This window comes from Aspergillus lucknowensis, assembly GCF_044049455.1.
Source record: "Aspergillus lucknowensis strain CBS 449.75 chromosome Unknown BJX67scaffold_31, whole genome shotgun sequence".
Classification (NCBI taxonomy): Eukaryota; Fungi; Ascomycota; class Eurotiomycetes; order Eurotiales; family Aspergillaceae; genus Aspergillus; species Aspergillus lucknowensis.
In genome coordinates, this window is record NW_027263575.1 from 77,278 (window position 1) to 103,499 (window position 26,222).

Genomic DNA, 26,222 nt, shown 5'->3' on the forward strand with positions numbered 1-26,222 from the left:
AACCGCACCCGGATGGACTTGGGGCGTGGAAGGAGCAGGACGGCGAGCAACCTTGGGTTCAAGGTCCGATTTTGATACTCCGAAGTAGTGAAACATACTAAGTAGTCACTACTTTATGAGTCGTATCCCGAGCCGGGGCGACGAATAATGGATTCCAAAGGTGGGGGGAAATGATTGCCATACACAAACTCCATCTTCGCAAGAATAGCATTTCTATGTAGTTTTATTTCTCAGATCATTCTCTTTCTATGGAATATTAGGTATCGATTATACCTGATTTAAAAAAAAAAAAAGGTCTATTCAAGTTTATCCGTTCAGAGGAAACCGTAACCTGTCAGCATACAAACAATGTACCCAAAACGCAACTCCTCCGCTAATACAGGTATCAAAAGCAAGGCAAGCGGCAGAGCCCGCTCCCAACCGCGATCGTGAAAAGTGGTATGTTCCGGGTCACAGACCTGTTCTCGCGATTGAATTTCTTCATCTTGACGCAAGCGTGAGTGACACAGCGTATTTCTAGCACTAACCAGGAAACGATCGAATCCCTTTCCGTCTCAGTTCAATTTTTTGGCTGGCCCATTGGCCGAAATCGGGGTCCGCACGATTTCGGGGAAAGTCCAGAGGTGCGGCCACCAGAGATAGTATTCTTCTTGTAGCTCATTCAGGCAGTGGCGCAGCCAAATACCCCACACAATGTACAGATAGGCACCGGTGCCGGTCATCAAATGCCTTGTTATTGGACCAAGTTAGCACACAGCCGGGTCGAGAAGAGGTCAAAGACGTACCACCATCCGTGCCCCTCAAGAAGAATTCCCCATGGAAGACCAACCTCCCGACGCCACCTCCGAATCGTACTACAGAAATGGTTGTCCAGATTCCAGATCCCAAACCCTCCCAGGAACACGCTCAAACCAAGTGCGACCATAAACCACATTGTCTTCAGTGTTTTCAGGTCCCGGACATTCTCATAGTGCTGTCTCTCTTTGGAAAGGACAGGTAGGCCCTGTTTTTCCCGTGCGAGTCGGTCTTCCTCCGTGGACCTTCGCCGGGACGGGCGGAGTGTGACTTCCATGGTGTACATACTTCGCAGAAGCACGATAGCCGTGAGAAGTGCATACGCGTTCTGATGGAATACCGGGTTTTGAAGGTAATGGTAGTAGAGGGTGATAAAGATTGCGAGAGACGTGAGGAAGATCCCGAGGAAGACCCGGTACGTTATCGGCTTCGAGTAGGAGAAGGAAGCGTAGCACATGAGGCATGTAGTGTAGATCATGGACAGTTCGTCGACCAGCTGCATTGGGTCTGTGAGAGGAGAGCATTTAGCTTTGCATTTCAAGTCTAGCGCAAGCGAGGAGCTTGCTTACACTTCAAAGTGGAGTGAAACAGGAAGCTGCCTGTCCCAACCAAGAGGTAGCCATAAAATGCGACCGCGAAGATCGTGTCGTGTCCGTTGCGCCGACAGCTCAGGATGCCCTTGACTCCCAGTAACATGAACAGAAGATTCGTCAAGGCATTAACAATCTCGGCGGAGTAGATAGTCGCATAGTAGTCCTAGACAAACAGAGACGGTTAATCACCAGGCCCTAACATGGAACTTAGAAAAAGCAAAATAGAAGTTTACCTCTTCACACCAATTCAAGGTCGAGGTAATGGGATGCCAATACCCATCCTGAGAAGGCGGGTATGGGAAAAAAGGAAGTAACGGCATTATAGCGTCGACGTTGACTCCCCGCAAGCATCCGACCAGATATCTCTCTTCAGGCAGTCAAGAATGCTGAGGTCAGGACAGCCAAGGGCGGGAGAAGAGAAGAGAGAGAGGGATAAAAGAGAGAGAGAGAGAGAGAGAGAGAGAGAGAGAGCGAGGGGGGGGAGGGGGCGAGAGGGGCGAAGTCGCAAAAAAAGTTGACCATGGTCAGCACAGATATTATGGGTCCTTAAAAATGCAGAGGGAGGAGCAGCCTTGTGAAGATTTGGTCTGAACCAGCAGGAACCATGAACCATTTCCATGAAGCTCAGGGCCGTCTTGCTGTGACGTCGATACATCCCTCTGATTTGCAGTTGCCAGCCCGACTACTGCTCGGTTGCCGATTGGTTCAAGACGCCTCCGCAGGTTCCGGACTTGGATGGATCATCCGAAGAGTTTCAAGTTGTTGCCGTTGTTGCCTGGTCTCTGAGTACCCACGCTCCATCTCTGGCCCAGAAATATTAACTTGCAGGCCCATCAGTCCGATAGTCGAGAGTACTAAGCAGAAGTCGTCGTTCCACTACGCCTCCTTTTGAGGCTCTTGAGACTGTCGGTTTTCCAGTCGGACAACAGAGCGGGAAAGATTACAGGATCAATACGTACCAATACATTGCGAGAGCCACATGCCATGCCCGCTGGTGGCAGCCAGTCAGCGTTCAGTTCGCATAGCCGCGGATGACTTCATCGACAGGCAAGGAAAAAATACTACGATCTCCCAAAAATCACCGCGAATACCTTCACGCTGCGATTACTCTTGAGATGCGATCGAGACCTCCTCCGACCTGACCGTGCGCGCCACACCGTCCGACCTTCTGTGCTGAAATACCCCGCGTTCGACGGTGAGATTTCCGGAACTTTTCCCGAGGCCTGTGTCGGAGATATGTCGAACAATGCTTCCACATACCCATCTCCGCCGGTAAAAACAGTCTCAAAATGTATAGTCCTGCTACTCTGCCATACTGTTAGCAAATCCAACTAACAGAATCTGTTTCAGCCTCCAAAACAACCTTCCACTTCGGCGCCGGCCTCCTCTCAGGCCTCACATCCTCGATCCTCCTCCAACCTGCAGACCTCCTCAAAACCCGCGTCCAACAATCCTACCACAGCGCCTCCCTCCTTTCAACCGTTAGGACAATCTTATCCTCTCCCAACCCAGTCCGCAGCTTATGGCGCGGAACCCTCCCCTCCGCTCTCCGTACGGGCTTCGGCTCCGCTCTCTACTTCACATCTCTCAATGCCCTGCGTCAAGGCGTCGCACAAACGCATGTACCGATCGCCCTCGCCAATGCCAATGACGCCAAAGTCCAAACCACCTCCACATCTCCCTCCTCTTCCTCCTCCTCCGCCCTCCCCAAACTCTCACACACAGCAAATTTAGCCACGGGCGCTGCAGCGCGGGTCGCCGCGGGATTTGTCATGATGCCAGTGACTGTCTTGAAAGTTCGCTACGAATCAGATTACTACGCGTACAGGAGCCTCTACGGAGCGGGAAAGGATATCCTGCGTACGGAAGGGGTTCGTGGTCTTTTCTCCGGCTTCGGCGCAACTGCTGCTCGGGATGCACCATATGCGGGTCTCTATGTCCTCTTCTATGAGCAATTAAAGCGGTATCTTGCATCTGCGACGACTATACAGGCCTCGAACTCAGACCAACCCTTAAGAGCATCGTCTTCATCGTCCATCAACTTCGTCTCTGGCGCGTTAGCAGCGGGCTTTGCAACAGCCATCACCAACCCTTTTGACGCTGTGAAGACTCGGCTCCAACTAATGCCTGGAAAATACGGCAATATGATTCGCGCTGTGCGGGTTATGGTTCATGAAGACGGAGTACGCAGTTTCTTCGGTGGGCTAGGGCTGCGAATGGGGAGGAAGGCATTGAGTTCCGCGCTTGCCTGGACTGTGTATGAGGAGCTTATTCTTCGTGCGGAAACGCGGTGGGCAAAGACCGAGATGGGTGCATGATGGCCTTGATGGCCAACCTACCATAATGTATAATATATTCCAAACTGTGCGGGGTGTGGATCTGGTTTGGCAAACATCGTCGTAGATCACTTTACTCATAGATGTGTTGTATATAGCGCAGCTCATATCATAAAAATCACAACTCATGACAGACAAAATATGAACATGAATAACAGATATAATAAGATGAGGTGAGCGGTGAGGGGAATAATTTGGAACTGAAGAGATTTGGGGGGGGGGGTGTTTGAGTGGAACCCAAAAACGTAGAAGAGAAGACATCAGAGAAATATGGCTACGGCCGTCTCCGAGGCTGTTTCGTCAGGTAAAGATCCAGGATCGCCGGCTGGGGCTCTTCTTCCGCACAAGGTACATTTTATCCTTCTTCCTGTCATTTACCTTGAGTTCGGTCAAAGTGCTGGAGGTTTGGGCAACGAGCTTGCCCTCCCGAATTCGACGAGTGTGGTTGAAGAGTTCCTCCTGGAGCTCTTCGCTGATCCACTTCTTGATTATAATGTAGTTGCCGTCGAGCTGTTTCAGAAAACTAGAGTTAGATTACTGCCTCTGTTTCTTCTTCGAGGTTGGGGAAATGGATCTTACCTCATCAAAGGCCCAAGGCAGCTGGTAGGCAATGAGCGTCTCGGGAATAAGATGTTTGCGATGCACCTATACTGTCGTTAGCATGCGCACTCGAGAGTGAAGGTGGATAGTGATATCCGTACCTTGATCCAAGTAGCCTTGCGTTCTTCCTTTTCCTCTTCTTCCTTTTCTTTTTTCTTCTCCTCCTTTTTCTCCTCCTTCTTCTTCCCCTCCTTTCCTTCTTTCTTGTGTTTCTTGTTGATAATATCTTCAATCTCCTCCTCGGTATAGCCAAATTCCAACCTCAACCGCTCCCTAAACTCTTTATCACGTCTCGCCGCTGCCTCCCGTTCAGCGATCTTCCGCCGTTCTTCAGCGAGTTTCCACTCTTCGACAGCAGCTTGTTTCATGGCAGCCTCCTTCGCCTTTCTCTCCGATTCCGCAAGCGCGATCCTCGCCTCCTCGTCTTTAATCTCCTTCTTGATCCGCTCGCGCTCTTCTTCCTCATCAATCTTGCGCTGCAGCTCCTTCAACCTTTCATAGCGCAACTTCTGGCGCACCTCTTCCTGCTCAGCGGCCTCTCGTTCCGCCTTTTCAAGTCTCTGGAGTCGAATTCGGCGCTCAGCCTTGCGTTTTTCCTCCTCTAGGCGCTCTGACTCCTCGTAATGCTGAAGTCTTCGTAGCCGGTCACTTATATCGTCTTCATACCGGTCCTCCTCTTCCTTAAGCAGGCGGATCTCGTGGTCTCCACGATGGCGAGCTAGCTCACGCTCAAGCCGCTCAATCTCTTGCTGCTGCCGAAGGAGCTCCAGGTCTTGTCTCTGGTCGTTCCTCTCCAGCATTCGCTGGTCGATAAGAAGATCATAGTCCCGAGCCGGGTTAAGAGGTGAAGCATCCCGAGATCGCGAGACGCTCGTACTTGCACGAGGTCGACGACGCTGCTGACGTCGTAAAATTGTTTCATCGTCGGAGATGTCGAGGTAGGTAGTATCCTCGAGGTGACGGTGTTGCTTCCGGTTCTTATTGGAGCTGGTATTTCGGGAGTCATTCTTGATGTCGACGATGACGGCGGTAGGCTGGACGCGGTCACGTTCGAGTCGATCGCGATCACGTTCTCGCCGCTCGCGCTCCTCCCGGGTACGACGGGCCCCAGTTGAGGCGGACCGATGAATGCGGACATCTTCGTGCAAAGTGTTCGGGCTCAGGTAGGTGTTGCTGTAGCTGGGACTCAGACGAGTGCGGGAGACGGAGCGTCTCCTATAGTGCTTTCGGGGAACCTCCATCATGGAGATGTCGGACTCTGAGTATTCGGATTCAGAGTCAGTGATCGAATAACGGCGATGCCGATGCATGTCGAGAGGATAGTCGCACAATATATAAGTCTTTAATATGAAGAATTCGCTTTACGAAAAGGAATACGAAGGCTAATGCAAGGTCAAAAAGTGAGTCAGGAGGCTCGATGACGAGGGCCAACCGTGAGTGGTGGGGGCCGACGTGCGAGAAGGGGGGCAGCACAGGCTGAAAAGTCAGACACCAACCGTGCAAATGAGGGATGGGGTGCTTTGAAAGTGTTGACAGGAAGAGGGAACAGCCCGGGAAGAAAAGGAGACGGGAGAAGAAAGAGAGAAGAGATCACACAGAAAGCCCCCCCTCCTTCGAGAGCATGGCGGGCGGCTCAGCTGGAGTGGGGGATTTGGCATCATTGGATCATTGGGCGGCTGATCATTTGAATGACGACCATTGCCGACCGTCGCAGCAGCTTCTTGGGCAGCAGAATGATTATGCAAGTGGCTGGGGACCATTCTATCCGTTCAGCAGCGGTTCTTCAAACCTCTCTTAACAGACATTCCATTTTCATCGCTCGAAGTTCCCCCCCCCGGGGCAACTAGAGGACCAGGGAACACAGCGGTTAATCCCGCAGGACCCAGACTCAACCGCCCACAGGCAGAGATTGGAGCTGAACGACTCTTATCGCGAACCTCTGGGAATGGCCCGCCAACTCAAGCAATCCAACTGTCTGCCACCAATTGGCATTTGACTGAGGCAAAAACAAATGGCGACAGGGCCCAGACCAGCGGTTCTTTTCAGCCGTGATGCCTCAGGAGACCCCAATATTTAGGTATCAATTCGTACGACCAGGCGGTGGGCGCCTCAGTCGGACATGTGCCCCTCGTCCAGTTTTCTTTGACAGGGCTGAGGTCAGTGGAACCAAAAGCCAGCGTCTCGCCCTGCCTCAGGGTCCCGCCAGGCCAGCATCAAAAATGCAATCTCCCATTACTGCCTGAGCCTCTCTGCCGCTCCACCTGCAGGTTTGATTGCTCCTCTTCGAGCCGAGAAAAGCTCCGCTAGTCCCCGCATCTTCGGCCCTTGATGCTGTAGGCTTGCATTCAAGGTTGCGTCAAATTGAAGAAGCGTTACCTGATTTTCCCAAGGCCCCCGTAGCATTACCATCCGGTTCCCACTTCAGCAGCAGTATGCGAGGGCACTAAGGTTCATCCTCATCTCAAGATCTAAGCGCCCTGGTGCCCAAGCATTTCATATATAAATGGCTCTCTTCGAGCGGCTCTGGGATCGGCCCACTCTGGGCGAACCCAGTGTCTCCCACCAAAACCCATTCAATTCGATCCAATGCATTTCCAATGCCGATAATCATAAATTGAACAAAACCAGTCGTACAATTCGAAAATATAGTATCCGTACACAGGTCCCCAGGACCTGGGGGAAATTAATCAGGCCCTGCCTGACTTCAATATTTGCTCCAGATTCTCCCGACTATTTTTAAACGTCATCTCAAGGTAGTTCATTCTCTTCTCTAAGCCCTCAATCTCGTACTTTAACTCAGTGCTCTCCGTCGATATCCGCTTGTCGACCGTTGCTCTGGGGACACCAACGAACCTACAAGCACGCGGCTAGTATTAGTGTCTGAGCTTCAAAAAAACAACGGCAGCCACCGCGGAATAAACGGGGAGAGGACAGCCTCACATTTTCCCGACACCCTCATAAATCTTCGTATCACCCGGTATAGACCCGAGCTCCTTCGATGTAAGCTCGAGCATCCGCATATCTCGCTGCTTCGTTGTCATCTGGGCCTTGGTGATACTGATTTGTTGTTGGGAGGTTATGACTCGGGATTCGATCTCTTGGAGGAGCTGAAACGATAATTAACAAGCGTTAGCCTGGATAGCTCACTAGCGTAGCGAGTCAAGCACTGAACTTACCTTCTGCAGAGCTTCGTTTGGAATAGACATTTTGGATGCGGAGGTGGGGTTGAAGTTGGAGGGAGCTGGACGCGAGGGGTGGCGCGAACTTTGAGGGCCAAGAGACGTATACGTTTGAATATGACCAGAATGTTTGGATTGAGGCAGCCCGATAGACGGAGGCGCTGTTATATCGCTGTTCGAGGTCCTTGTTTTCTGCGTTGAGGCGTCCAAGGCGTTAACGTTAGTTGAGTAGCTGGAGCTTATAAAATATTGCCAAACTGACGTTTTTCCCAACCGAGTCGATCACCTGCTCTGTATTCCATATTAAATGGCCATTTTTAAGAGTTGAGTATCTCAACAACCACATAATTTAGAGGGATAAAGTAAATATAATTAGGTACATATACCCTAAAACTAATAAAATATCTATTTTATACCTCCCAAGCCTTTATATTATCCTAATTATATTCAAATAACCAAAATTACCAAAAATACAGGTGTAATTTATATTACCCTTGAAAGTATAAGGATACTAGGCAGGTTATAACTCCCATATATCTATATATTATATACTGTTAAGCTTTATATATGAGTTATAATTCCTCTAGAAGCCTGGTTGTTGAGATATTTGACTCTTAAAAATGGCCATTTAATATGGAACACAGAGGTGGTCGGCTCGACCAGGTGATCGATTCGGTCGGGAAATACGTAAGTATAGCGTTAAAAAGTATGGATTAAGTGGTGTGGATTCTTCTAAATCTTGCAGTACAGATCCATTAGTTTTATAGGACCTGCAAACCCGCGTGGGTGATTTTTTCACCCCGCGGGTTGTACCCAACCTGCACCGCGTGCACCCCTACGACATCCCGTGACTACAGGTCAGCCCACCCACCCTGGGACCTCGGACCACCGGCGCCGATTTTCCGAATCACATGCTAACCATTTTAAAATAGCTCATCCCACCAGTCCAATGAGATGAATTTTTACTTTCTGTAAATATTCTGAATGTTACCCTCCATAAAATGGAATACAGCAGTGAGGAAACTCTCATGTTTGAATCACGTCCTTGTCAAATTTTTGCAAGCTATGGTGGCACTTCTGCCATAATATGTAGTTCGTTATTTTATCTTCTACATGATATGAATTTCTCCAAAACATTACGCTGCACGCAGACGTGATGGCAATGTATGGCGGCACCATGCAGCAAGCAGGAGGATTCCATAGATCGCCAGTGGCCAGGAAGTGCAGCTGATGATGGCGGCGGGAGGCGGCGAGGTAGAAGGGGGAACATGTAAAAGTGATACCAGAATTCTCAGCAGTCTTGGCTTTGGTTTGTGTTTCCTTTCTATATATCTTATTGCACACAAAGCAAAGAAAGGCGAAAGCGCAGTAAGTAAGCAATTAAATCAGGGTTGCTCTCTCATTACTATAAGCAATTCGACTTGATACTATAGTTATGCACTGTTACTTCTCAGGGACTACTACTAAATTAAAGAAGCTCACACTTGAGATGTAGCTTAAATAAGCCTTTCAGCCGCCCTTTTACACTTAAATAGAGGTTGCTTTGGTTGGAGCGCACTTTCTTGGCAATTCTTGAGCGACTCTGGAGTAACACCCATATCCTCCCACACCCTCTTTCAAGACCCTGCTGGCCTCTACTTCTCTTCGCACGGCCTTGATCAGACCATCTTCTTGGCCTACATCATACAACCGTCCATCCCACTATGTTCAACCCTAATTTACCAGCCTGCCATATTTGTGGTGAAGAGGGTCATACAAAATACATTTGCCCACAGCTGCCTTGCAAGTACTGCAAGCGCAAAGGCCATACCATTCGTGAATGCCCGAAATGCCCGGCCTGCACGGATTGCGGCGTCAGGGGACATGAGCGAAAGTGTCCTCGACATCCCATGAAATAGGCACAACGTTCAATGGAGCCCGGCTCCAACTCGGAGGACGGAGAGGAATCGGATGAGTAGTATCCAAACCCAAGTACAGCGCATGCGAACGCAGCCGGAAAGTTCGAGTTTTGAAGGCACGGTAGGTTTGATAACAATTCCTTTGCCATATCATGCGGCCTATGACTTATCCATCTTGTGCCGCATCCTTCAGGGTCCGACAAACGTGTGTCCACCGGTCATATTCCCACCAATAACACAAACTATGACCCAGCTCCTCGAGACCCTGACGACAAAAAACCAAAAGAAACAAGGCATATACCCTATGAACAAGTTATTCAAGCTACTGGGGGAGTGAAGGCCACAGTCGAACTTCTTTCAGGAAGCATACATCCCTTGGTGAAAGCCCTCGAGGGTAAATTAGTGACGACGAAGATGTAAGCGGGAGTCATTGGTTTATTAAAACTCTCTACTAACCCGCTAGAAGACTTCACGAGGTCCGCGAGCGACAGACAAGGACAGAGTCGTGGGAGAAGAACAGTGGTTACCTGAGTTATATCACGGATGATCGCGTGGCGGGATATTGGCGCCCATACGTGGGACAGTCGGAATATCCTATTCATAGGATTTCACAGCACCTCAAAGCCATCCTCAGTCGGGAAATGTCCACACTCCATTACTATATCATGGCTGTTGGGTCTGGGTACCGTGCCATTAACTTCCTTAAGCTGTAGACTCTAGTTGCACCAGAACACGTCCACAAGCACTTTTGCATGGTATTTGCGAATATCATGGAAATGTTTATGGCAAGAGCTTTCCAATCCCTGCCTCCTGGGGTAATGGAGCAGTCCTTTGGATGTGACAACTATTCTGGAACTGGCCTGAATGTGGTACCTCCGCTTCTTCAGGGCATATCTTTAAACACCTGTCTACGGTACCATTATTCTCTCCAGATAGAGAAGTCGCCAGACCCGGAAATCAGAGCATGGCCTACATACCAGCAGGAACAAAAGGCACAAGAGCCCACTTGCTTGAACTATGAGCCACGTTTAACACGCCAGCAATACTTAGATGTTCTGACTTCGGCTGCTCGGACGCGGCTTGGAATTCCGGAATTGAAGCTTATCGACACCCATTTCACGCTCCCACGGACACCAATCAATATCAAGACGCGCCTTGACGATTGTGTTCAACAAATAAAAACCTGTGTGGACACCACACGCACACTAGTCCTTCCAAGGGGCACACTGGAAGCTCAGATCGGGATTATCTTCGACCAGAACAGCTATATCCATAATGTCCAGGACATTTCCCACGGCATTTTCGGTGAGTGTGCTATACCATGGGGCTTGGAGGAAAGCGGTTTTACCCGAAAGAATTCTCTTATATGGCCCCTTACATTGAGTCAAGAAATCCTCAACGTTTCAGCATCGTACCAGTTCAAGCATCCTAGGCCAGAGGAGGTTGCGATCCTGGGTAGACTCAACCGCGACCTTATCCAATCAAGTAACCTACGGGTAATCATTTTCAGTGGTGATGATCAGATTGTGAGATACTTAGGACTAGGCCCCGCAATCAACCTCATGCTGAGGGGCCTGGTTTTCCGAGCTTACATCGAGACCTCGATCGATAAGTCTTGAATTCAGAGGGTCTATATCCAGTCACCAAGGCCATTTTCGCTTTTATGGGCCAGCAACGGCAATCAGATCAGACAAATATGCGAGGTTTTCAGGTTCGCAGCGTCCGTATGCGAGCGCGACGATATTTATCCCATGCACTACGACTCTGCGTATAATTGCATACGTATCATTCGACTTTTCCACCATGAACGGCGGGGCGAGCCGTTAGGCGGAGACGGAGACACTGACATGGGTTTTCACGCATGGCTATACAGGAAAGGGTTTCAGACAGATGATGATATCAAGCGTCTTGAAGCCATTGGGGGATCATTCGCGACGTCGATGTTCATGCTTTTGATTTCCTTACCGCGCGGCAAGAATGATAAAACAGTGAAAATACCACCGTCAAAAGGAAAGAGACGAGCTGGCCGAAGCCTCTGCCAACAGAAGCTTCGGCAGGTTAAGGAGCTCTATGAGGAATTGAATAAAGGATGGCTCAAGGAAACAGACGCACAACAGCTAGAGCAACAATCTTTTTCGGACCATGATCGGCCGCCTGAGAGGCGCCAATTGCTTTGTGATCCTGACTCAGATGTCCCCCTCGACGTCTATGAGCTTGAGGACATTGTCGCCGCCAACGAGCACGATGATCTCGAGAAGACAGGGATCTCAGTGACTACTTTGCGTGATGGCAAGCTGCAGCTCGAGGTTAAACGCGTTGTGGCGATGCCTACGGTGAACTCGGAGCAGCAGAGCGGGGTAACCATAAAGGAGGGCTTCGGAAAACAGGTGATCCAGACACAATTCAGCTTACTCAGTGGGAGACTATACAAGGGCTATCATGGGGAAAGTAGAGTTTATGGTCCAGGACTTGCCACTAATATCCACAGCTCTATCACGCTTTTCCTACCGGGCTATTTCAAGGAAGATAATGAGCAGGGCATTCTAGTGCAGGCGGAAATTGCACCCCCCGGTGAAAGGCATCCTGAAGCCTGGGCAACCGCAGCAAAAGACGACGACCCGGCAGCTCGACTCGCATTCAGAGTAAGCGTGAAGGCCAAGCATTCCGAGACTCACGTTATCTACCCAAGGGCAATACCTCCCTCTACGGCAACTGTTTTCCGATCAAGCAGCCTGGTCGACTGGCTGGACGGCGCTACATGCTTTGATCTAGCAAAACGACGCAGGCGTTATGTCAATTTCGCTGACCATCTCGTCAATGTGCTGGCCGAGCTGGAGTTCTTCCGTGGCGGCGGATATGTTCTCGATGATGGAACATGGGCCAAGTCAGTGGGCAAAAAGCGACCGTTGCCAGATAATTCTATAGAAGCTCGTGCCAATAAGAAAGCAGCCAAATAATCGTTGGATTATCGAGCACGTTTTCTGGCCATGGAACAGGTCTAATGGGTCTCTAGATGTATCCAATAGAAAAGTCCACATCGAGGTCTGATTCGCAAATGATTGAACTAGCCAATTTTTGAGTTACCCTACATCATGAATCTACCTTTTAAGCTGTTATTACTATGTGACCCTAGAATGGCTCGAAATATTGCGCAGCAATAGTCCTGTGGTGATCTCTCCACTCCCATTATCCCGGTCTCAGAAGGGGAAAATGGAGAAAAGGGCAATGCAGACACCGCTCCCTGTGAAGAATCTACGTCCCTCGCCCGGTCTTGCCCACCTGTTCCCTTACTTGCCAGAGATATATCAGTATATTCCTCCACCACGTGGCGGAAGCAAAATCCGCACAACCCAAAGCTGGAACCAAAAAGCTTCCGTCCGCAAGCCCCCCTAGTGCATCCGCACTCCTGAATACCAGACTCCTTCCTACAGGTTATGAGCCCTCTTTGCTAAGGGAACTTGACTTTAAGTTAAAGAGCATCTGAAGTCAATTCTTAAAGCCTTACGGTTTTCATTTTCTCCTCTCTGGAAAGTGAAAAAAAGCCGCCTCATCCAATCGAATGCTCCATCAAGGGTTGATTCCTGCAGAGAATGGTTGATGATCTGGACAAGCCGACCTGCTTACAGGCATCCACAAGCCCTTGTGCCACGTACCGCCCAGACGCTTCGTCTTGTGAGCTACACCATGACGAGAAATCCACAACAGGGAGATTCATTATACTCCGGAGTAGAAACGCAATTTTGGAAGATTATCTAAATTCAGTAACTTGGTCTGTAAGGGGTTGATGAAGGTCAAGAATGTCCGGTTTGTCAGGTCGTTGAGGGTAGATTGAGAGTCGTCTGACGGTCACATGTTCTACAGCTGCTGTCTATCTGCTCAGAGGCCTTATTGACCATGTTTGAGAAACAATGATGCCCGCTTTCTGAAGGGCATTGTAAGATTCGAGGTTGTTTGACGCAAGTTCAGCAGGGTCCTATCGTGGGCTCCATCCACAACTAATGGGGTATTGTTTATCGGTCCGTTGCTCCAGTGGGATAAGACCGTTCCAGCTTTAGGGCAGTTTTAAGCTGGTCGAAGTCAGACCCTGAAGTCGATTCTAATAATAATGGACTTACAAAGGTGTCACAGGCCCCGTCGCAACAATGGGCACGCCCGCGTGGATGGTTGGTTGCTGTGGCAGGGATTGCGGGTGGAGATTTGCGTTGGTAGGAGCACAGACACAATCGACCTTCTGCCCACCCACTCTTCCGATCACCGATCGGGCTCTGAAATGTTTTTCCCCTTTTTACCTTTCGAAAGGCCAAACTATATCGCTTTTTTCTTCAATCTGGCTTGTAAATGTGCAGAGGACAGCCCACAGTCAGTCTTCAACTTCCCCAGATTTACCACTCTGATCCGATGGATCCATCGCTGATAACCTTGCCGCTTCCAGTAATTTGTTGACCGCCCCCTCATCATTAGCACCTCTCTTCAAGGGTAGAACTTTCGGATGGTTGGAGGAGGCCTCAAAGGCCCGGCATATAATTTACCACCGGGGTCGATAACGATTGATCGATTTCTACTCTGGCGGGCAGATTGAAGCCCTAACCCGTGAGAATGAAGACCTGTGGATGGATCGCGGCCACATTTCTCGCCTCGAGCGTCCAGTCGTTAGAGACCGTACCCTTCGCACACCCTATCACCGCGAGCCCCGAGCCAAACAGGAGGGCGTATGACGCCCTCCAACTCTTAAAGCGCGACGGCAACTGCCCGGGCGGATACAGTCTATGCGACGGCTCTGGCGTTTGCTGTCGGACGAATGCGATATGCACAAGCGACGAAGCTGACCACGTCGCATGTTGTCCGAGCGGAGCGAGTTGCACTGGCACACTCACCGGCTCGAGTTCAGGAGATTTCCAGTTCCCTTCAACCTCAGATGCGACGCCGACAGGGAACGGTGGCCCAGAAGTTACAGGGTCAACTATTTCGGGTGCTTATCCGTTCCTTTACGTTCCTACTACATTTTCCGATGCAGATCAGTGTTCTTCATATTACGACAGGTGCGAAAGCGACTATAGTCAGTGTATTACCCATTTTGGAGGAGGATACGGTGTCACAGTGACTGGAGGCGGCGCGGACTTTACCCAGACTGGTGGTGCTGCAGGTGCAGTTGAGACCTGTTCCAGCTTGCGCCAATCAGCCTGCCACGGTCTCAACCTGGGGGTATGTGGGTTTTACGAAGGGGGGTCGGATGGTGCGGGTTGCAGACAGACTTCTAGACTTCAGGACCTAGTCGTCGGTTTAGCCGTTGGCGTTGCCGGATTTTTCATCTGAAGGAACAGCAGGCACTAACTGAACATATTTTTGGATGAGGAAAGCCTGCATGGTATTTGTATATTTTAATGACTGACTATATACTGGATGGATATATGCAATGATTGAATGAGCGATGTTTTCTTACTCCAGCTGTATCCTTACCCTCCTCATTACCTTAAACAGCCTCGCAATAAAGATTTGGAAGAGTCAGTCTTTTCTGTCGCCTTTGAGACTGCAGGGACTCGATATGCCACCAAAATCTCTTCCCGCACACCGCATGATTGTCACAACCCAAATGGCCGGCAGAACAAGGAGGTTGTTGCGAACTTGCGATTGATACGGTGTCCCTGCAGCCCCCACAAGTTCTGGCCAGTAAAATGAAGAGCGAGCAGAGTGAGCGGCATGTCAACGGAGCATATCAGTGCCTGATTAGACCGAGCTCATCAGTACCTGAAAGCGCAGAGACAAGGTGCCTAATGAACAGACATCAGGCTGTCCAGGGGTGTGAAAGAGCTGAAAAAATCGTCTCAGCAGAATGCGACCCCGCCAAGCGAGTCTAGAGGATACCACGACTTAGTTACACCTGGAAGAAAATAATAATTGATGATGTTCAACTTGCTGGACTTCGCGTCGGTCAGAATTGACGGGGCAAGATGCGGGGATAGCCGACATCGATGGAGGGGCTCCAAGGATTCATGCCACTTCAGCTCGAGGGTAAAGAGGTGGAGTGGTTGTTATATCCGAAATAAAATTAGGGATCAGGAACGGAAGTCAGACTAGCCTTTGGATTTTTTCTGAACTGAATTCTCCGACATCTGTGGAGTTTTGCCAGACCACTGGTCGTGTTCCCTTTGTCTCAGAAATCCGGTGGTTGGGCTTGTATATTATTGACCCGGTTGCATGAGGAGGAGGCTGGGAAAACTGGCCATGCTCACAACAGCTCCAGTGACCCTCCCCGACTTTCATTCTTTACTCCCCTTTTCGACTATCTTCAGTGTATTTTCTTCATTTCTCCAAACAGATCTTACATTCCTGGAGTTTGACGTGGGGAGTCGCTGTCTGTATCTGTTGATCGCAGTCAAAGTACAGCAAGTTTCGAGCCCAGCACATTCTCAGGGCGCTGGAGCCAACAACTGCCGCTATCAGAGTATTATCGATTGCTTCCAGACTGGTCGCTCGAATATTCTCAGAGCGCTGCGATATTAGCCATGCGTTCTTCCCGGGCCCTACAGTCAGCCATTTCGATACTTACGTTCCTGAGCCGATGTCAACACTCTCATGCGACTCCATTTAGTCTTGGGTGGATCGGACCGGAAAAACGCTGCGATAACCCCTGCGGCTTCTACAGTCAGCTTTGTTGCACCTCCGACCAAGTCTGCATTACAAACGATGACAACCAAGCTGTTTGCCGATCTGGAAGCAGTGATGATAGTGGAGACGGAAGCGGAGCCTGGGAATATTATACCAGCACCTACGTCTTAACTGAAACCGACGTCCAGACAATGACTTCGGTATGGAGCAGTTGGGTCGCGAGTCCGACGAGTGGCAGCTGCCAGGCCGATCTGGGCGAGACGAAGTGCGGCAGCGACTGTTGCGGCGCCGCCTATGTCTGCAGGGACGACCAGTGCGTTTTGGGCGCTACAACTTCGATCTGGGCCACTGAAACTGCCACCCCTCCGGTACGACCAACAGACTCGAACACCGTCACTGAAACAGCAACAGCTACTCAAGGTTTCGACGCGCCAGTAACCACCGACGGGTCTCCAGCATATGGTGTTGACGCCCCGGACGACGGGGGCTTGAGCGGCGGCGCAATCGCGGGCATCGTGATTGGGACGCTCGCTGGTGTCTTCCTACTATTCCTCCTCTGCCTCTGCCTGTGCGCTCGTGGAATCCTGCACAGCATCCTCGCGTGTCTGGGTATAGGGAAGCGGAGAAGGACAGAAGAGACGTATGTGGAGGATCACCACTCACATCATGCGCATCGGCCTCCAGGCCGTACCTGGTTCGGCGCTGGACCATCAGGATCAGGGCACGATGGCGAAAAGAAATCTCGGTTTTGCAGTCTCGCAATGATTGGAATCATTGTCGGTGCAATTGCACTTATCCTCGGCTTGAGAAAGAAGAACGATCATGACGAGAAGAGTGACTACACTTACCCAAGTTACTATAGTTACTATACCAGCACAAGTATGCGATTCCTGCCCCCTAAGCGTGAAGGATACTGCTAACATTTTGCAGCCAGCGAAAGCTCGGACCGACGAACGAGACGGAGCAGACGATCAGGCCGTTCCAGGTCCCGGACGCACTCATAACGATTTTTATGACGAGATGGCGAGGTATACGACATGATTTTGATGAAATTTCCGATGATGATGGGATTCCTTTCTTGTATAAATGAGTGGTCAGTTCCCGGTGACCTAATGGGAGCCACTGGAATGATATTTTGTGAGGGTTCTGTATTTGATGCTTTACGTGCAGAGATAAGCCACATGAACCAAGCACCTGAGAATTGCTGTACAAATAAATTATTGCAAGGAAAGAATGATGATGGCGACCATGAAACTCCCTATGCGTACGTATCTCATGGCTAACGGCGTTTCAGACTTCCACAAAACGTGGTCAAGGTTATCGTGGAGTTAATTTATTTCCTGTTCGTCCCTCCGACGTAGATCGATGCGGTTAAGGCTAGTCATAAAAGTCGTGCCTATGGTGGGACTATATGATATCTATATCCTGCAGCAATCCGCCCTAGAAGATCACGCTGGTTATACTTTTCGTCTTATACCGCAAGGTCGTGGATGGTTGCCAGAATGCCCACCGCTCGAATCAAGCTTTAAGAGTTTCTCTTTCCCTGGGTTGGATGTGTCCCGTTTCATCACACTTCTGTTCCGGAACAGATGACTTGAAACCTAGACGTGAAAGTCTCTCAAATGGCTCAAGCTGGGCCGGAGATTCCAGCATCTCCCTCCTCTCCTCATCCCTCTTACCCTCAGCTCTCACACTACCATCGACCTCTATCACGGATCGGACCGCACCAACGAAACCTAATTCTTCGCTCTACGAAATGCTCGTAATCCGACCCATCGAAAAACGGACTGAAGACCCCGAAGGAGGGGATTCAGGACCGGAAGCGCCGCCACTTTTTGCGTTGAGGAGTGAGATCAGCGAAGATATGCCGGACTGGAAAGACATCTATCGCCTGTTTGGCGTCAGAGGCACCCCGCTCGGCGGTCCCTCGCAAGACCTTCGGCCGTATGGACAGGCACCGCACGCGAAAGAGATATGTATGGCTAGCTTCCGCCAGAAACTCGGCAAGTAGCTTGCTTCTAGCATCAGTGGTATACAGTTGAGATGGTTAGGAGGATGGAAGAGCAGACCAGGGATCGATTAATGGGTGATGATTGGCACAAGGTGCTCGACGAGTCCCACGATACGTTACTGCGTGCGATTCTGGAGCGCTGTGTCCAGGCAAGAAAAGAAGCGCTCGGCCCATCTGCCCATACCCGTCATCCGATCATTCGTCATTCGACAACGGTAAGTCAGGGGGTGGTCCTTCCGTACACAAAGCAGAAGAGAACATTCTTAGCCGACGCATCACACACCGTTGCATTTGCGGACAGTGATGGGAACCTGCGCGATTACTTTGTCATCCGGCGATGCTGTGGTCGGATCACTAGTCAACTGCCGATGTTTGTGTACATGGGTGAGTCATGCCATAGAAAAGCTCTAGAAATTTTCATGCGAAGTCCGAGTCTAACAAATATTAGGGATCATCCACGAAAGACTGAAAAGAGAAGGAAAAAACTCCGTCGTCTACGGACTCCACACTGATATAGAGACTTCTACTTCTATAAGATGAACTCCTCAGGCAAGGTATTTCGCCATACGACACATATCCCGTTCATCTCTAACTCTACCGTAGATTTTCACAAGCCACACCCGTTACCTCTTCAGTGGACGCTGGAACCCAGTGGAATATGAAAATCTCGACGTGTCCTATTCCAAAGCACCATCTCGGATGAGGCGCTGGTGGGACGTGAAAAGTAAAAAGTGGAGGAGCTCATGGGGGCTCACGGGCGAGATTGTTACCCAAATTGACAACATCCTGGAGAATGCTGAGGAAGACTGCTACAGGATTAAAGGAAAGCCATCAGACTGGACTGACGAATGGCTCGAGCCATTCAACGAGCATGTTAAGATGTGTTGAAGTTCTGTTTTTACTGCCTTTGCTTGCTTTTCCCTTTCTTTCATAAGCTTTGTTCTAGTCTCTAGCTTAATATTTCTTGACAGAATGATGTTGCTTCAATTGCTGAGCTGCGTAACGTAATTCCTGGCAAGGTGCTCGGCAGTTAGCAAGGCAGATAGAGGCTATACGAAATACCAGCCTGCCCAAGAATAACGCTATTAGTTGAATAGCAGACGAGGTCGACCACAGTAAGCCATGATACAATCAAGATGGAGGATACACTGATACGTACTCATGGAGCCCAAAACCTGCGTGCGCGCCTCCCCGTACTCTGTTGGGCGCTTCGTTTCAATAACAGCCAAATTGGCTTCTTGTTGTTCCGTCCCGCCGTACCCGACACAATAATCAGCACGGCCGGAAAGCTCGTGCGACCCCTTTGGGCCAGAGACAATGCATTGAAGATCTGTCTCGTATTTTAGAAGGCCAATCTCCACGGGTGCCGGTCCGAGTCCCTGCTGGCAGATGTCCATCGCGGTCACCATGACCAAGTCAGTCAGTGAACGCCTCCTAAGTTCGTGAAGGTGATGTGGTTGAGCTGAGTCAGGTTTCAGGCCCCGGTCGGAACCTGCATCTCCCCGCCTCCCGAGCCCGAACCTCGATCACCGTTTCACACCTTTCCACCTCCTCACTCGCAGAACTGTCGTCGTCTTTCACCGGCCATTACCAGCCTTGAAATTTTGATCAATGAGTCTTCTGCCGGTCTCGTTTCTCTGACCGCTTCTACATTCGTTGAGCCCTCCCGCCCACCAGCTCAGACTCTTTGGCCGGTGAGGTCCTGAAGATTGATCTCGGCTCGCCATGCTCCAAACGCAATCTCAGCACGTCTTTTCCCATCAGCATCAGTACCCTCAGGCTGATGCGGCCTGGCTGCAACATCAGCAGCACCAGCACCAAGCCCAACACCATCCGCATCAGACCCAGCAGCATTCCTCTCTTGTCGCTCAACAACATGCCCAAGTTCAGGCCGCCGCAGCGGCAGCGGCTGCAGCTCAGCAACAGCACTACAATCGTATCGCTATGAATAGCAATACCACGGGAGGGAATCCTCCCCAGGGAGTGGGTACAGGAGGAATCAATGCAGAGGGCGCGTTGCCAGGGGCGATGTCGATGATTGATGGCGGAGTTAGCGATGAAAACCGCAAGGTTTTCATCTGGGTGGCGGAGCTTTTAGATGCGAATCGTAGGGAGGCTGCTCTCATGGAACTCAGTAAGAAAAGGGAACAGGTGCCGGAATTGGCTCTCGTTATCTGGCATTCATTTGGTATTGCCCCCCCAACTAAAGCGGCCTAACTTGAAGCTAATTCTCTACTTTGTTGAACAGGTGTCATGACTGCTCTACTCCAGGAAATCATCTCCGTATATCCCCTACTGAACCCTTCACAACTCACCGCTGCGGCTTCAAATCGGGTTTGTAACGCACTGGCTCTGCTGCAGTGCGTTGCATCTCACAACGAGACTCGCACCCTCTTCTTGAACGGTATGTGCCAACATTTGGGATTTCAACTTTGAGCATGCCTTACTAATTTATATTTGCTTGCCAATAGCTCATATTCCTCTATTCCTCTATCCCTTCCTTAATACCACCTCGAAATCGCGACCTTTCGAATACCTCCGTCTCACTTCCCTTGGCGTAATTGGAGCTCTAGTCAAAAACGATTCGTCTGATGTCATCAACTTCCTCCTTACCACTGAGATCATCCCCCTCTGCCTTCGCATCATGGAGACAGGCTCTGAGCTGAGCAAGACCGTCGCTATCTTCATTGTCCAGAAGATTTTGCTGGATGATATCGGTTTAGCTTATATATGTGCGACTTATGAGAGGTTCTACGCTGTCGGTACGGTTCTGAGTAATATGGTTACTCAATTGGTGGAGCAGCAAACCGTGAGGCTTCTGAAGCATGTCGTTCGCTGCTTCCTTCGGTATGTCCGATTCGATACACCGCTTGGTCAATATACCCGTTGAGCGAGTCTAACCACTTAGTAGATTGAGTGATAATAGCCGCGCTCGCGAGGCACTGCGCCAATGTCTTCCCGAGCCCCTGAGAGACGCCACCTTTTCCTCGGTCCTCCGCGACGACGCGGCCACAAAACGTTGCCTCGCCCAACTCCTCATAAACCTCTCTGATAATGTTTCCGATGGCGCAGCGGGTGTTGCCATGTAAAAACTTGAAAAGCATTGCTTGAACACAATCTATCTGCTATATTCAATACACTTCCGATATGCATGGGACAGGCACAGGCGAAATGGATTTGGCGCAAATTGTGGGATGGCATACTCCAACGAACAAACAAAACCCAAAAAATAAACGAAGAGGACCGAGTCTTACGGAAACAAAGGGGATATACTGAAGAGATAAATGGACGGTGTTTATCAGCATATTGGGGGTTGGTTTCTTGTCCCTGGCCGATCAGGGGTTTTGTTTTCTGCTTCCTGACATCTATTATTCCCCTGTTTATCTATTTTTTCTTTCGGTCATCATGGTGCGTGGCTTCTTGGTGGCGTGGGTATTGATATGGATGGCGCTCTGCTTCTGTGTTTCCTGGTCTTTGCAGTTCTTTCTGCTCTTCATGTGGGGGCAGTAGACCTTCTTGATGTGAGATACCAAGATCTAGTGACATGTTTCGTTGACTGGCTGAGATTGCTGGTTCCGTAGTTGTCAATTCATTGCATGTTCCTTTCAAGAAGTCTTTTTGTGCCCAGCGTTATCAGAAGTCAGGTGACGTGCGGATCCTGACGCGCCGCCCGGAGGTTCTGTGAGCTCATCCATCCCCTTCGCGCCTGGAACCCACCCACTTTGGAGTATGCCTTTTTCTGCATGATAGGGGTCAGATTGAAATTCTCCCTTTTAAACTTTGGTACTACCCTGAATACTTGCATTTCCTCTCCAGCACGTTGTTCAGCCTCTAATTTTGCCTCGTTTTCGCCCCTGCGCTCCAGCGCCATTTTTAGCGGGCTCGAAACGTCTTCATGGTCTCGCGAAAGCGCACCCGCTCCGAGGTGGACGCTCCTTCGGAGCAGCCACAAGAGGAGCCTGGGTTACTGACACAGCTTCGGAACTGCTGGGAGTTTGCGAACATTATGCAGTACATTGCCATGTTTGGAAAACTCATGAAAATCGACGAGGAGTTCGGCATTGAAGTACGTGAATCACCTTTCCAAATATTCGGCAACACTTATCCCGGCCGTCGCGCATTATCCTGTTCCGTGTGTGCTTGCGGGCTGACATATTCCCGCCTTTTCTGGTCGTCTAGGATCTGGAAAATGAATGCCTCAAACCTGGTCCTTCGGAGAAGCTTTTGGAGATTGGTCTTTGCCTCCTCAAATGGGTTTCGTCGCATCGCGGACTCACGTACGTGGATATTTTTCTTCCTCCAGCGCGCAGAATTCTTATGAGTGTGCCACTTATTCTTCTAGAATCGACAACTTTGATGAGTACACGCGACGACAGTACAACGCAAAAGCTCCGCATATCCCTAATCCCTTTGGGCATGACGAGACCCCGAACAAGTTTTTGGAATTCGACGTCTTTTTGAAGCTGCGGGTCCTGCACCAACTCACCGTTTGGACATTCTGGAATCCCGACCGGATCCGTGATAAGATGCCAGAGCAAAGGGAGATTGATCAAACACAATGGGTGAGTGTGTGGGCACCGAAATTTCTCTAATTACTAACACTGGCTCGAGCGTATTGAGGAGGTTGGATACGACCGGCAAGGTCGCTACTACTATATTTTGGATGACAACAGACTCTACCGCCGTACGGATCCTCCTCTTCCTCCCCCGAAGCCTACCAAGCCCAAGTCCAGGTCCAAGAAGAAAAGCCCCCGTGCTGTAAGAGCATCGAAGCGGAGAAAAGTCACTGGTGCTGAGTATGATGATGAGTCGGATGAGGATAATACTGAACCCGCAGTGGAAGTTGTAGATTCTTTTGGGGGGATGAAGTGGGAATGCATTGCTGTCACGCTAGACGACTACCGCGCCTTCCTCGACTTGATACGAAACACGAGAGACGCGGACGAAAAGATTCTCAGGGACAGGATCGGAGAGCAGGTACTACCAATAATTGAGCAAGAGGAAGCGAACCAGGAGCGCCAGAAAATCAAGCGTGAGAAGGAACTCTTTAACCTCCAGCTCCTTGCTGGTGCGAAGAGGTCAAGCCGCATTGCTCAAAAGTCCGAGAAAGAGCGACAAGAGCGAGAGGCCATTGAGGCGGCACGGAAACGTGAAGAAGATTTGGCAGTTGCTCGCAAGGAGGAGGAAAGACTGAAGAAGATGGAAAATGAAAGGCATTCACGGATCATGACACGGGAGCAGCGTATCAAGGACCGTGAGCGGAAGCGCGTGCTCCATGAGGCCGAGCTACAAAGAATCGAGGAAGAGCAACAGAAACTGGAAAGGGGTGAAAGCAGAATTTCCGAGCGACAGCTCAGAGCGGAGCTAGAGAAGCAGAGGAAAAACTTGGAGGGTCTCTCACAAGAAGACGAGTGGATATTTGACTGCTCGGGCTGTGGCGTCCATGGGCAGAATTTGGTGAGCTTGCCCGATTTGTCAAAAACTCAGCTCACCCTTACTAATTTGTCTTAGGATGATGGTTCTCACAGTGTCGCATGCGAGAAATGCAATGTGTGGCAGCACAGCAAGTGCCTTGGAATCGCGCAGGCTGAAGCTGAACGTGACGATTTCCACTTCATCTGTCGTGACTGTAAGCGGCGTGAGGAGGAAGCGAAGCTTCCAAAATTACCGCCGTTGAAGTTCAAGCTCAGCTCCTCGCCGCCATCCAATGCTGCCGTTGAGGGCCATGGGACTGGTAGTACGCCCACTGCTTCAAGGACCCTGCCGACTGCCAAAGAACATCAACGTGTCGTCCCAGCGGCTGTCAACGGCTCTTCATCGAAACAGCCAATCCCGGAACCGTCCCTGTCCCAACAGCCGACTCGTACTTTACCCTTCCCTCCTCCTTCACCTGAACGCCGACCTCAGTCGTCGCATACAAACACTTTCAGCCCCACTCGCGCTCCTTTCTCCCAGTCAAATGGCGTGAACGGGCTTGCACCCACTCAGGAACAGGTCCCGAAACTGCCGCCAGTCCACCACCTTCCACCCAACGGCCGTGGCTCGCTTCCTTCCGCGCCTTCCTTTGGTACTCGACGACCCTCATCTTCTCACTCAATCCATAGTCCGACTCTCCCGTCACCCATTCAGAATAGACCTTCGATGTCCCCCACACAAGGTAATCGCGATGTTGGTCCTCTTGCTGGATTCCCGCCCATGGTTTCGTCGGATGGGCCCGCCCCATGGACGCCATACGGGCACAACCAGACCCCACGCCCCAGCACAGGAAATGTCATGTCATTCTCTTCGGGTCACAGCGGGAATCTATCATTTACGGCGACACCTACCGCGAACCGGGTCTCGTCTCCTCATAATGGACAACCCACTCTAATGTCTGGACTGAGCCCTACCAAACAATCACCACGACCGTTGACCGCTGGAGGCGTGGCGGGCGCCCCGATTCTACCTCCTGTTCAAAGATTAGAACCGAGCCCCAAGTTAATGGGACGAAGTTCGCCGGACGCGCCGATTCCGCCGCCAGTGAAATGCATGACTCCCGAGCAAGAGGAGCGCAGACAGAGGGAGAATGCGATGGGACTACACAACCATTTCGCAGTCCCTCCTAATGGCCAGCATATGATGTCTTCTCCATCGATCAACCATATTCCGCTTCCGGAGCCATCGCCATTGGTTCCAAAGCCTGAAGCATCCGGGCAGCCGTGTTCAGATAGTGCGAACGTCCATAAATAATATAACCAACCGGCAACTGATGAACTATGTCATTTTCCTCTTCCATTGAGACAACCATAGATCCCAATTTTCCAACTCTTCGCCGAATCGTTCTCTGCTCTCCCTGGCGATCAGCCTGAATTCCGCAAACGCTAGAGGAGAACTAGATTGTGGGTCTCTGTCCACACCTTAAGGTCTGTGCATGCGCGACGAATCCGAGCGAGATGGAAACATTATCAGCGACAACTCGGCAGTCCCTCACAATCTGCAGGACATTTCGATACACGGGACTATCAGTGGATACACCCGCGACGTTAATTGAACGACCGAGCTCAGAGCAACATTTCGTTTTCAGAGCTACCGCAATTCCATACCCCGACAACCTTAAAACAATACCGTATGATTATTGGCTGGATGTTTACTTTTGTTCTTACCTCCCTTCTTACTTCTTGAATTTATGTACCATCGGTCGCCACGATTTTTCTTCTTGATTGTACTAAAATGGCTGGATGGGTTGGACTGGACTGGACTGCATGCATTTATACAAGACACAATACATCTTACAGGTGGTTGGCGTTGGGGCAATATTTGGGGTGGTTCACGTACATAAAATATATTCTATTCTCGAATGGCATTGTGATTAATATCAGAGACACTCGGATTCTCGCTATCGTGATTAACCTGTATCAAAGGCAACACACGGCACCCAGGTTACTGTCCTTCAAAACGAAGCGAGAAGCCCAGTCACACAGCCCGAACCTGTTATCATCACCTTTTGATCCCTGCAAGCGAAGGGCTAGGCAGGAACCATACAGCGGGTAGCAAACAGAATATAATCCTATTGTTCAGGTTCGACTTTCCTCCCCTCCTTGGGTAGTCGAGAGACCTATTGGAGGTGACCAGCCCATTCTCACTCTCCGCACAGGAGCAAACACCACCGATCACGGTCTATCACATACATTAGTGTATGAGGCTGCCATGGCTGCATGTATCCGTGGGCGTGGAGGTGTGGAGGCGAGAGAAAAAGCAAAAAAAAAACAAAAAAACCCAACATGGTTCGAGTCAAGAGTTATATTCCAGTTTAGGTTGCAGGGTGTCAGACTGGCGAGGGTTATCGTTGCCAGCCCTGGATGTGGTGGTCTGTCTGAGTTCTGAGTGTTTTTCGAGGACTTTGGCATGTATATATGTGGATAACTGCCTCGAGTTGAAGAAAACTCCAAGGTGAAAGCTCCACATAGCCCTGGAGAGTGCTCAACTTTTATCATCTTGAAATATCGCTCTTTCCTCGTACCTTGTCTGAGAGGTAAGGCAGCTCAGTTCAGCTCCTTGCCCTGTCAGGAGGCTCATCTGACTCCGGCACGAGCCCCCGCATGAAGCCCTAGAGCCTTTCGACCCTCCTTCCTGAGATAGACGACAGAGAATAGATGACGCAGGAGGCGAGAAAGAGATATGGGGGAAGAGAAACAATATCTCTGTGGGCTGCTTGGGAGCAAACA

The 26,222-nt window shown here is 50.3% G+C and overlaps 11 protein-coding genes across 11 annotated transcripts; 7 read left to right on the forward strand and 4 right to left on the reverse strand.

Annotated features, from left to right (window-relative positions):
* Positions 1–290: 290 nt before the first annotated feature.
* Positions 291–1,985, reverse strand: BJX67DRAFT_175468 (ceramidase). Its single transcript, XM_071025133.1, has 5 exons — positions 1,622–1,985; positions 1,365–1,551; positions 786–1,302; positions 528–729; positions 291–458 (listed from the first exon to the last, which is right to left on the reverse strand). The coding sequence occupies exons 1-4, from the start codon at positions 1,706–1,708 to the stop codon at positions 555–557; spliced, it is 966 nt and encodes a 321-aa protein (XP_070884471.1). The 5' UTR covers positions 1,709–1,985; the 3' UTR covers positions 291–458; positions 528–554.
* Positions 1,986–2,624: 639 nt separating this feature from the next.
* BJX67DRAFT_373132 (putative mitochondrial carrier protein) lies at positions 2,625–3,706 on the forward strand (the record flags this gene model as incomplete). The annotated part of the gene is made up of 2 exons (XM_071031351.1): positions 2,625–2,679; positions 2,739–3,706. 2 exons carry the CDS (start codon positions 2,625–2,627, stop codon positions 3,704–3,706), a joined length of 1,023 nt encoding a protein of 340 aa, XP_070884472.1.
* Positions 3,707–3,865: 159 nt separating this feature from the next.
* Positions 3,866–5,734, reverse strand: BJX67DRAFT_175451 (uncharacterized protein). The gene is made up of 3 exons (XM_071025132.1): positions 4,426–5,734; positions 4,304–4,369; positions 3,866–4,234 (listed from the first exon to the last, which is right to left on the reverse strand). Exons 1-3 carry the CDS (start codon positions 5,632–5,634, stop codon positions 4,025–4,027), a joined length of 1,485 nt encoding a protein of 494 aa, XP_070884473.1. The 5' UTR covers positions 5,635–5,734; the 3' UTR covers positions 3,866–4,024.
* Positions 5,735–7,011: 1,277 nt separating this feature from the next.
* BJX67DRAFT_382726 (putative prefoldin subunit 1) lies at positions 7,012–7,530 on the reverse strand (the record flags this gene model as incomplete). The annotated part of the gene is made up of 3 exons (XM_071033293.1): positions 7,012–7,177; positions 7,265–7,431; positions 7,501–7,530. 3 exons carry the CDS (start codon positions 7,528–7,530, stop codon positions 7,012–7,014), a joined length of 363 nt encoding a protein of 120 aa, XP_070884474.1.
* A 3,718-nt stretch (positions 7,531–11,248) lies between these two features.
* Positions 11,249–12,358, forward strand: BJX67DRAFT_382727 (uncharacterized protein; the record flags this gene model as incomplete). Its single annotated transcript, XM_071033294.1, has 1 exon — positions 11,249–12,358. One exon carries the CDS (start codon positions 11,249–11,251, stop codon positions 12,356–12,358), a length of 1,110 nt encoding a protein of 369 aa, XP_070884475.1.
* Positions 12,359–13,635: 1,277 nt separating this feature from the next.
* Positions 13,636–14,829, forward strand: BJX67DRAFT_358107 (uncharacterized protein). The gene is made up of 2 exons (XM_071029548.1): positions 13,636–13,760; positions 13,834–14,829. Exon 2 carries the CDS (start codon positions 13,998–14,000, stop codon positions 14,712–14,714), a length of 717 nt encoding a protein of 238 aa, XP_070884476.1. The 5' UTR covers positions 13,636–13,760; positions 13,834–13,997; the 3' UTR covers positions 14,715–14,829.
* Positions 14,830–15,904: 1,075 nt separating this feature from the next.
* On the forward strand, positions 15,905–17,048 carry BJX67DRAFT_373135 (uncharacterized protein; the record flags this gene model as incomplete). The annotated part of the gene is made up of 2 exons (XM_071031352.1): positions 15,905–16,886; positions 16,942–17,048. The coding sequence occupies 2 exons, from the start codon at positions 15,905–15,907 to the stop codon at positions 17,046–17,048; spliced, it is 1,089 nt and encodes a 362-aa protein (XP_070884477.1).
* Positions 17,049–17,763: 715 nt separating this feature from the next.
* On the forward strand, positions 17,764–18,558 carry BJX67DRAFT_382730 (uncharacterized protein; the record flags this gene model as incomplete). Its single annotated transcript, XM_071033295.1, has 3 exons — positions 17,764–18,014; positions 18,059–18,402; positions 18,467–18,558. 3 exons carry the CDS (start codon positions 17,764–17,766, stop codon positions 18,556–18,558), a joined length of 687 nt encoding a protein of 228 aa, XP_070884478.1.
* A 509-nt stretch (positions 18,559–19,067) lies between these two features.
* BJX67DRAFT_382731 (uncharacterized protein) lies at positions 19,068–19,415 on the reverse strand (the record flags this gene model as incomplete). Its single annotated transcript, XM_071033296.1, has 2 exons — positions 19,068–19,084; positions 19,178–19,415. The coding sequence occupies 2 exons, from the start codon at positions 19,413–19,415 to the stop codon at positions 19,068–19,070; spliced, it is 255 nt and encodes an 84-aa protein (XP_070884479.1).
* A 53-nt stretch (positions 19,416–19,468) lies between these two features.
* On the forward strand, positions 19,469–21,735 carry BJX67DRAFT_358118 (Rcd1-like cell differentiation family protein). Its single transcript, XM_071029549.1, has 4 exons — positions 19,469–20,206; positions 20,267–20,422; positions 20,490–20,865; positions 20,930–21,735. Exons 1-4 carry the CDS (start codon positions 19,744–19,746, stop codon positions 21,105–21,107), a joined length of 1,173 nt encoding a protein of 390 aa, XP_070884480.1. The 5' UTR covers positions 19,469–19,743; the 3' UTR covers positions 21,108–21,735.
* Positions 21,717–25,335, forward strand: BJX67DRAFT_358121 (putative PHD finger domain protein). The gene is made up of 5 exons (XM_071029550.1): positions 21,717–22,084; positions 22,198–22,295; positions 22,361–22,580; positions 22,630–23,475; positions 23,530–25,335. The coding sequence occupies exons 1-5, from the start codon at positions 21,914–21,916 to the stop codon at positions 24,745–24,747; spliced, it is 2,553 nt and encodes an 850-aa protein (XP_070884481.1). The 5' UTR covers positions 21,717–21,913; the 3' UTR covers positions 24,748–25,335.
* Positions 25,336–26,222: the final 887 nt, after the last annotated feature.

Coding starts and splice junctions, on each gene's coding strand:
- BJX67DRAFT_358118 (XM_071029549.1), top strand. CDS start 19,744: ATGCTCCAAACGCAATCTCAGCACGTCTTTTCCCATCAGCATCAGTAC. Junction 20,207..20,266: donor CGTTATCTGGCATTCATTTG/GTATTGCCCCCC, acceptor TTTGTTGAACAG/GTGTCATGACTGCTCTACTC. Junction 20,866..20,929: donor GTCGTTCGCTGCTTCCTTCG/GTATGTCCGATT, acceptor ACCACTTAGTAG/ATTGAGTGATAATAGCCGCG.
- BJX67DRAFT_358121 (XM_071029550.1), top strand. CDS start 21,914: ATGGTCTCGCGAAAGCGCACCCGCTCCGAGGTGGACGCTCCTTCGGAG. Junction 22,296..22,360: donor TCGTCGCATCGCGGACTCAC/GTACGTGGATAT, acceptor TTATTCTTCTAG/AATCGACAACTTTGATGAGT. Junction 23,476..23,529: donor GCGTCCATGGGCAGAATTTG/GTGAGCTTGCCC, acceptor AATTTGTCTTAG/GATGATGGTTCTCACAGTGT.
- BJX67DRAFT_175468 (XM_071025133.1), bottom strand. CDS start 1,708: ATGCCGTTACTTCCTTTTTTCCCATACCCGCCTTCTCAGGATGGGTAT. Junction 1,303..1,364: donor GTTTCACTCCACTTTGAAGT/GTAAGCAAGCTC, acceptor CTCCTCTCACAG/ACCCAATGCAGCTGGTCGAC. Junction 730..785: donor CTTGAGGGGCACGGATGGTG/GTACGTCTTTGA, acceptor TCCAATAACAAG/GCATTTGATGACCGGCACCG.
- BJX67DRAFT_175451 (XM_071025132.1), bottom strand. CDS start 5,634: ATGCATCGGCATCGCCGTTATTCGATCACTGACTCTGAATCCGAATAC. Junction 4,370..4,425: donor GCAAGGCTACTTGGATCAAG/GTACGGATATCA, acceptor ACGACAGTATAG/GTGCATCGCAAACATCTTAT. Junction 4,235..4,303: donor TGCCTTGGGCCTTTGATGAG/GTAAGATCCATT, acceptor TTTCTGAAACAG/CTCGACGGCAACTACATTAT.
- BJX67DRAFT_358107 (XM_071029548.1), top strand. CDS start 13,998: ATGAAGACCTGTGGATGGATCGCGGCCACATTTCTCGCCTCGAGCGTC.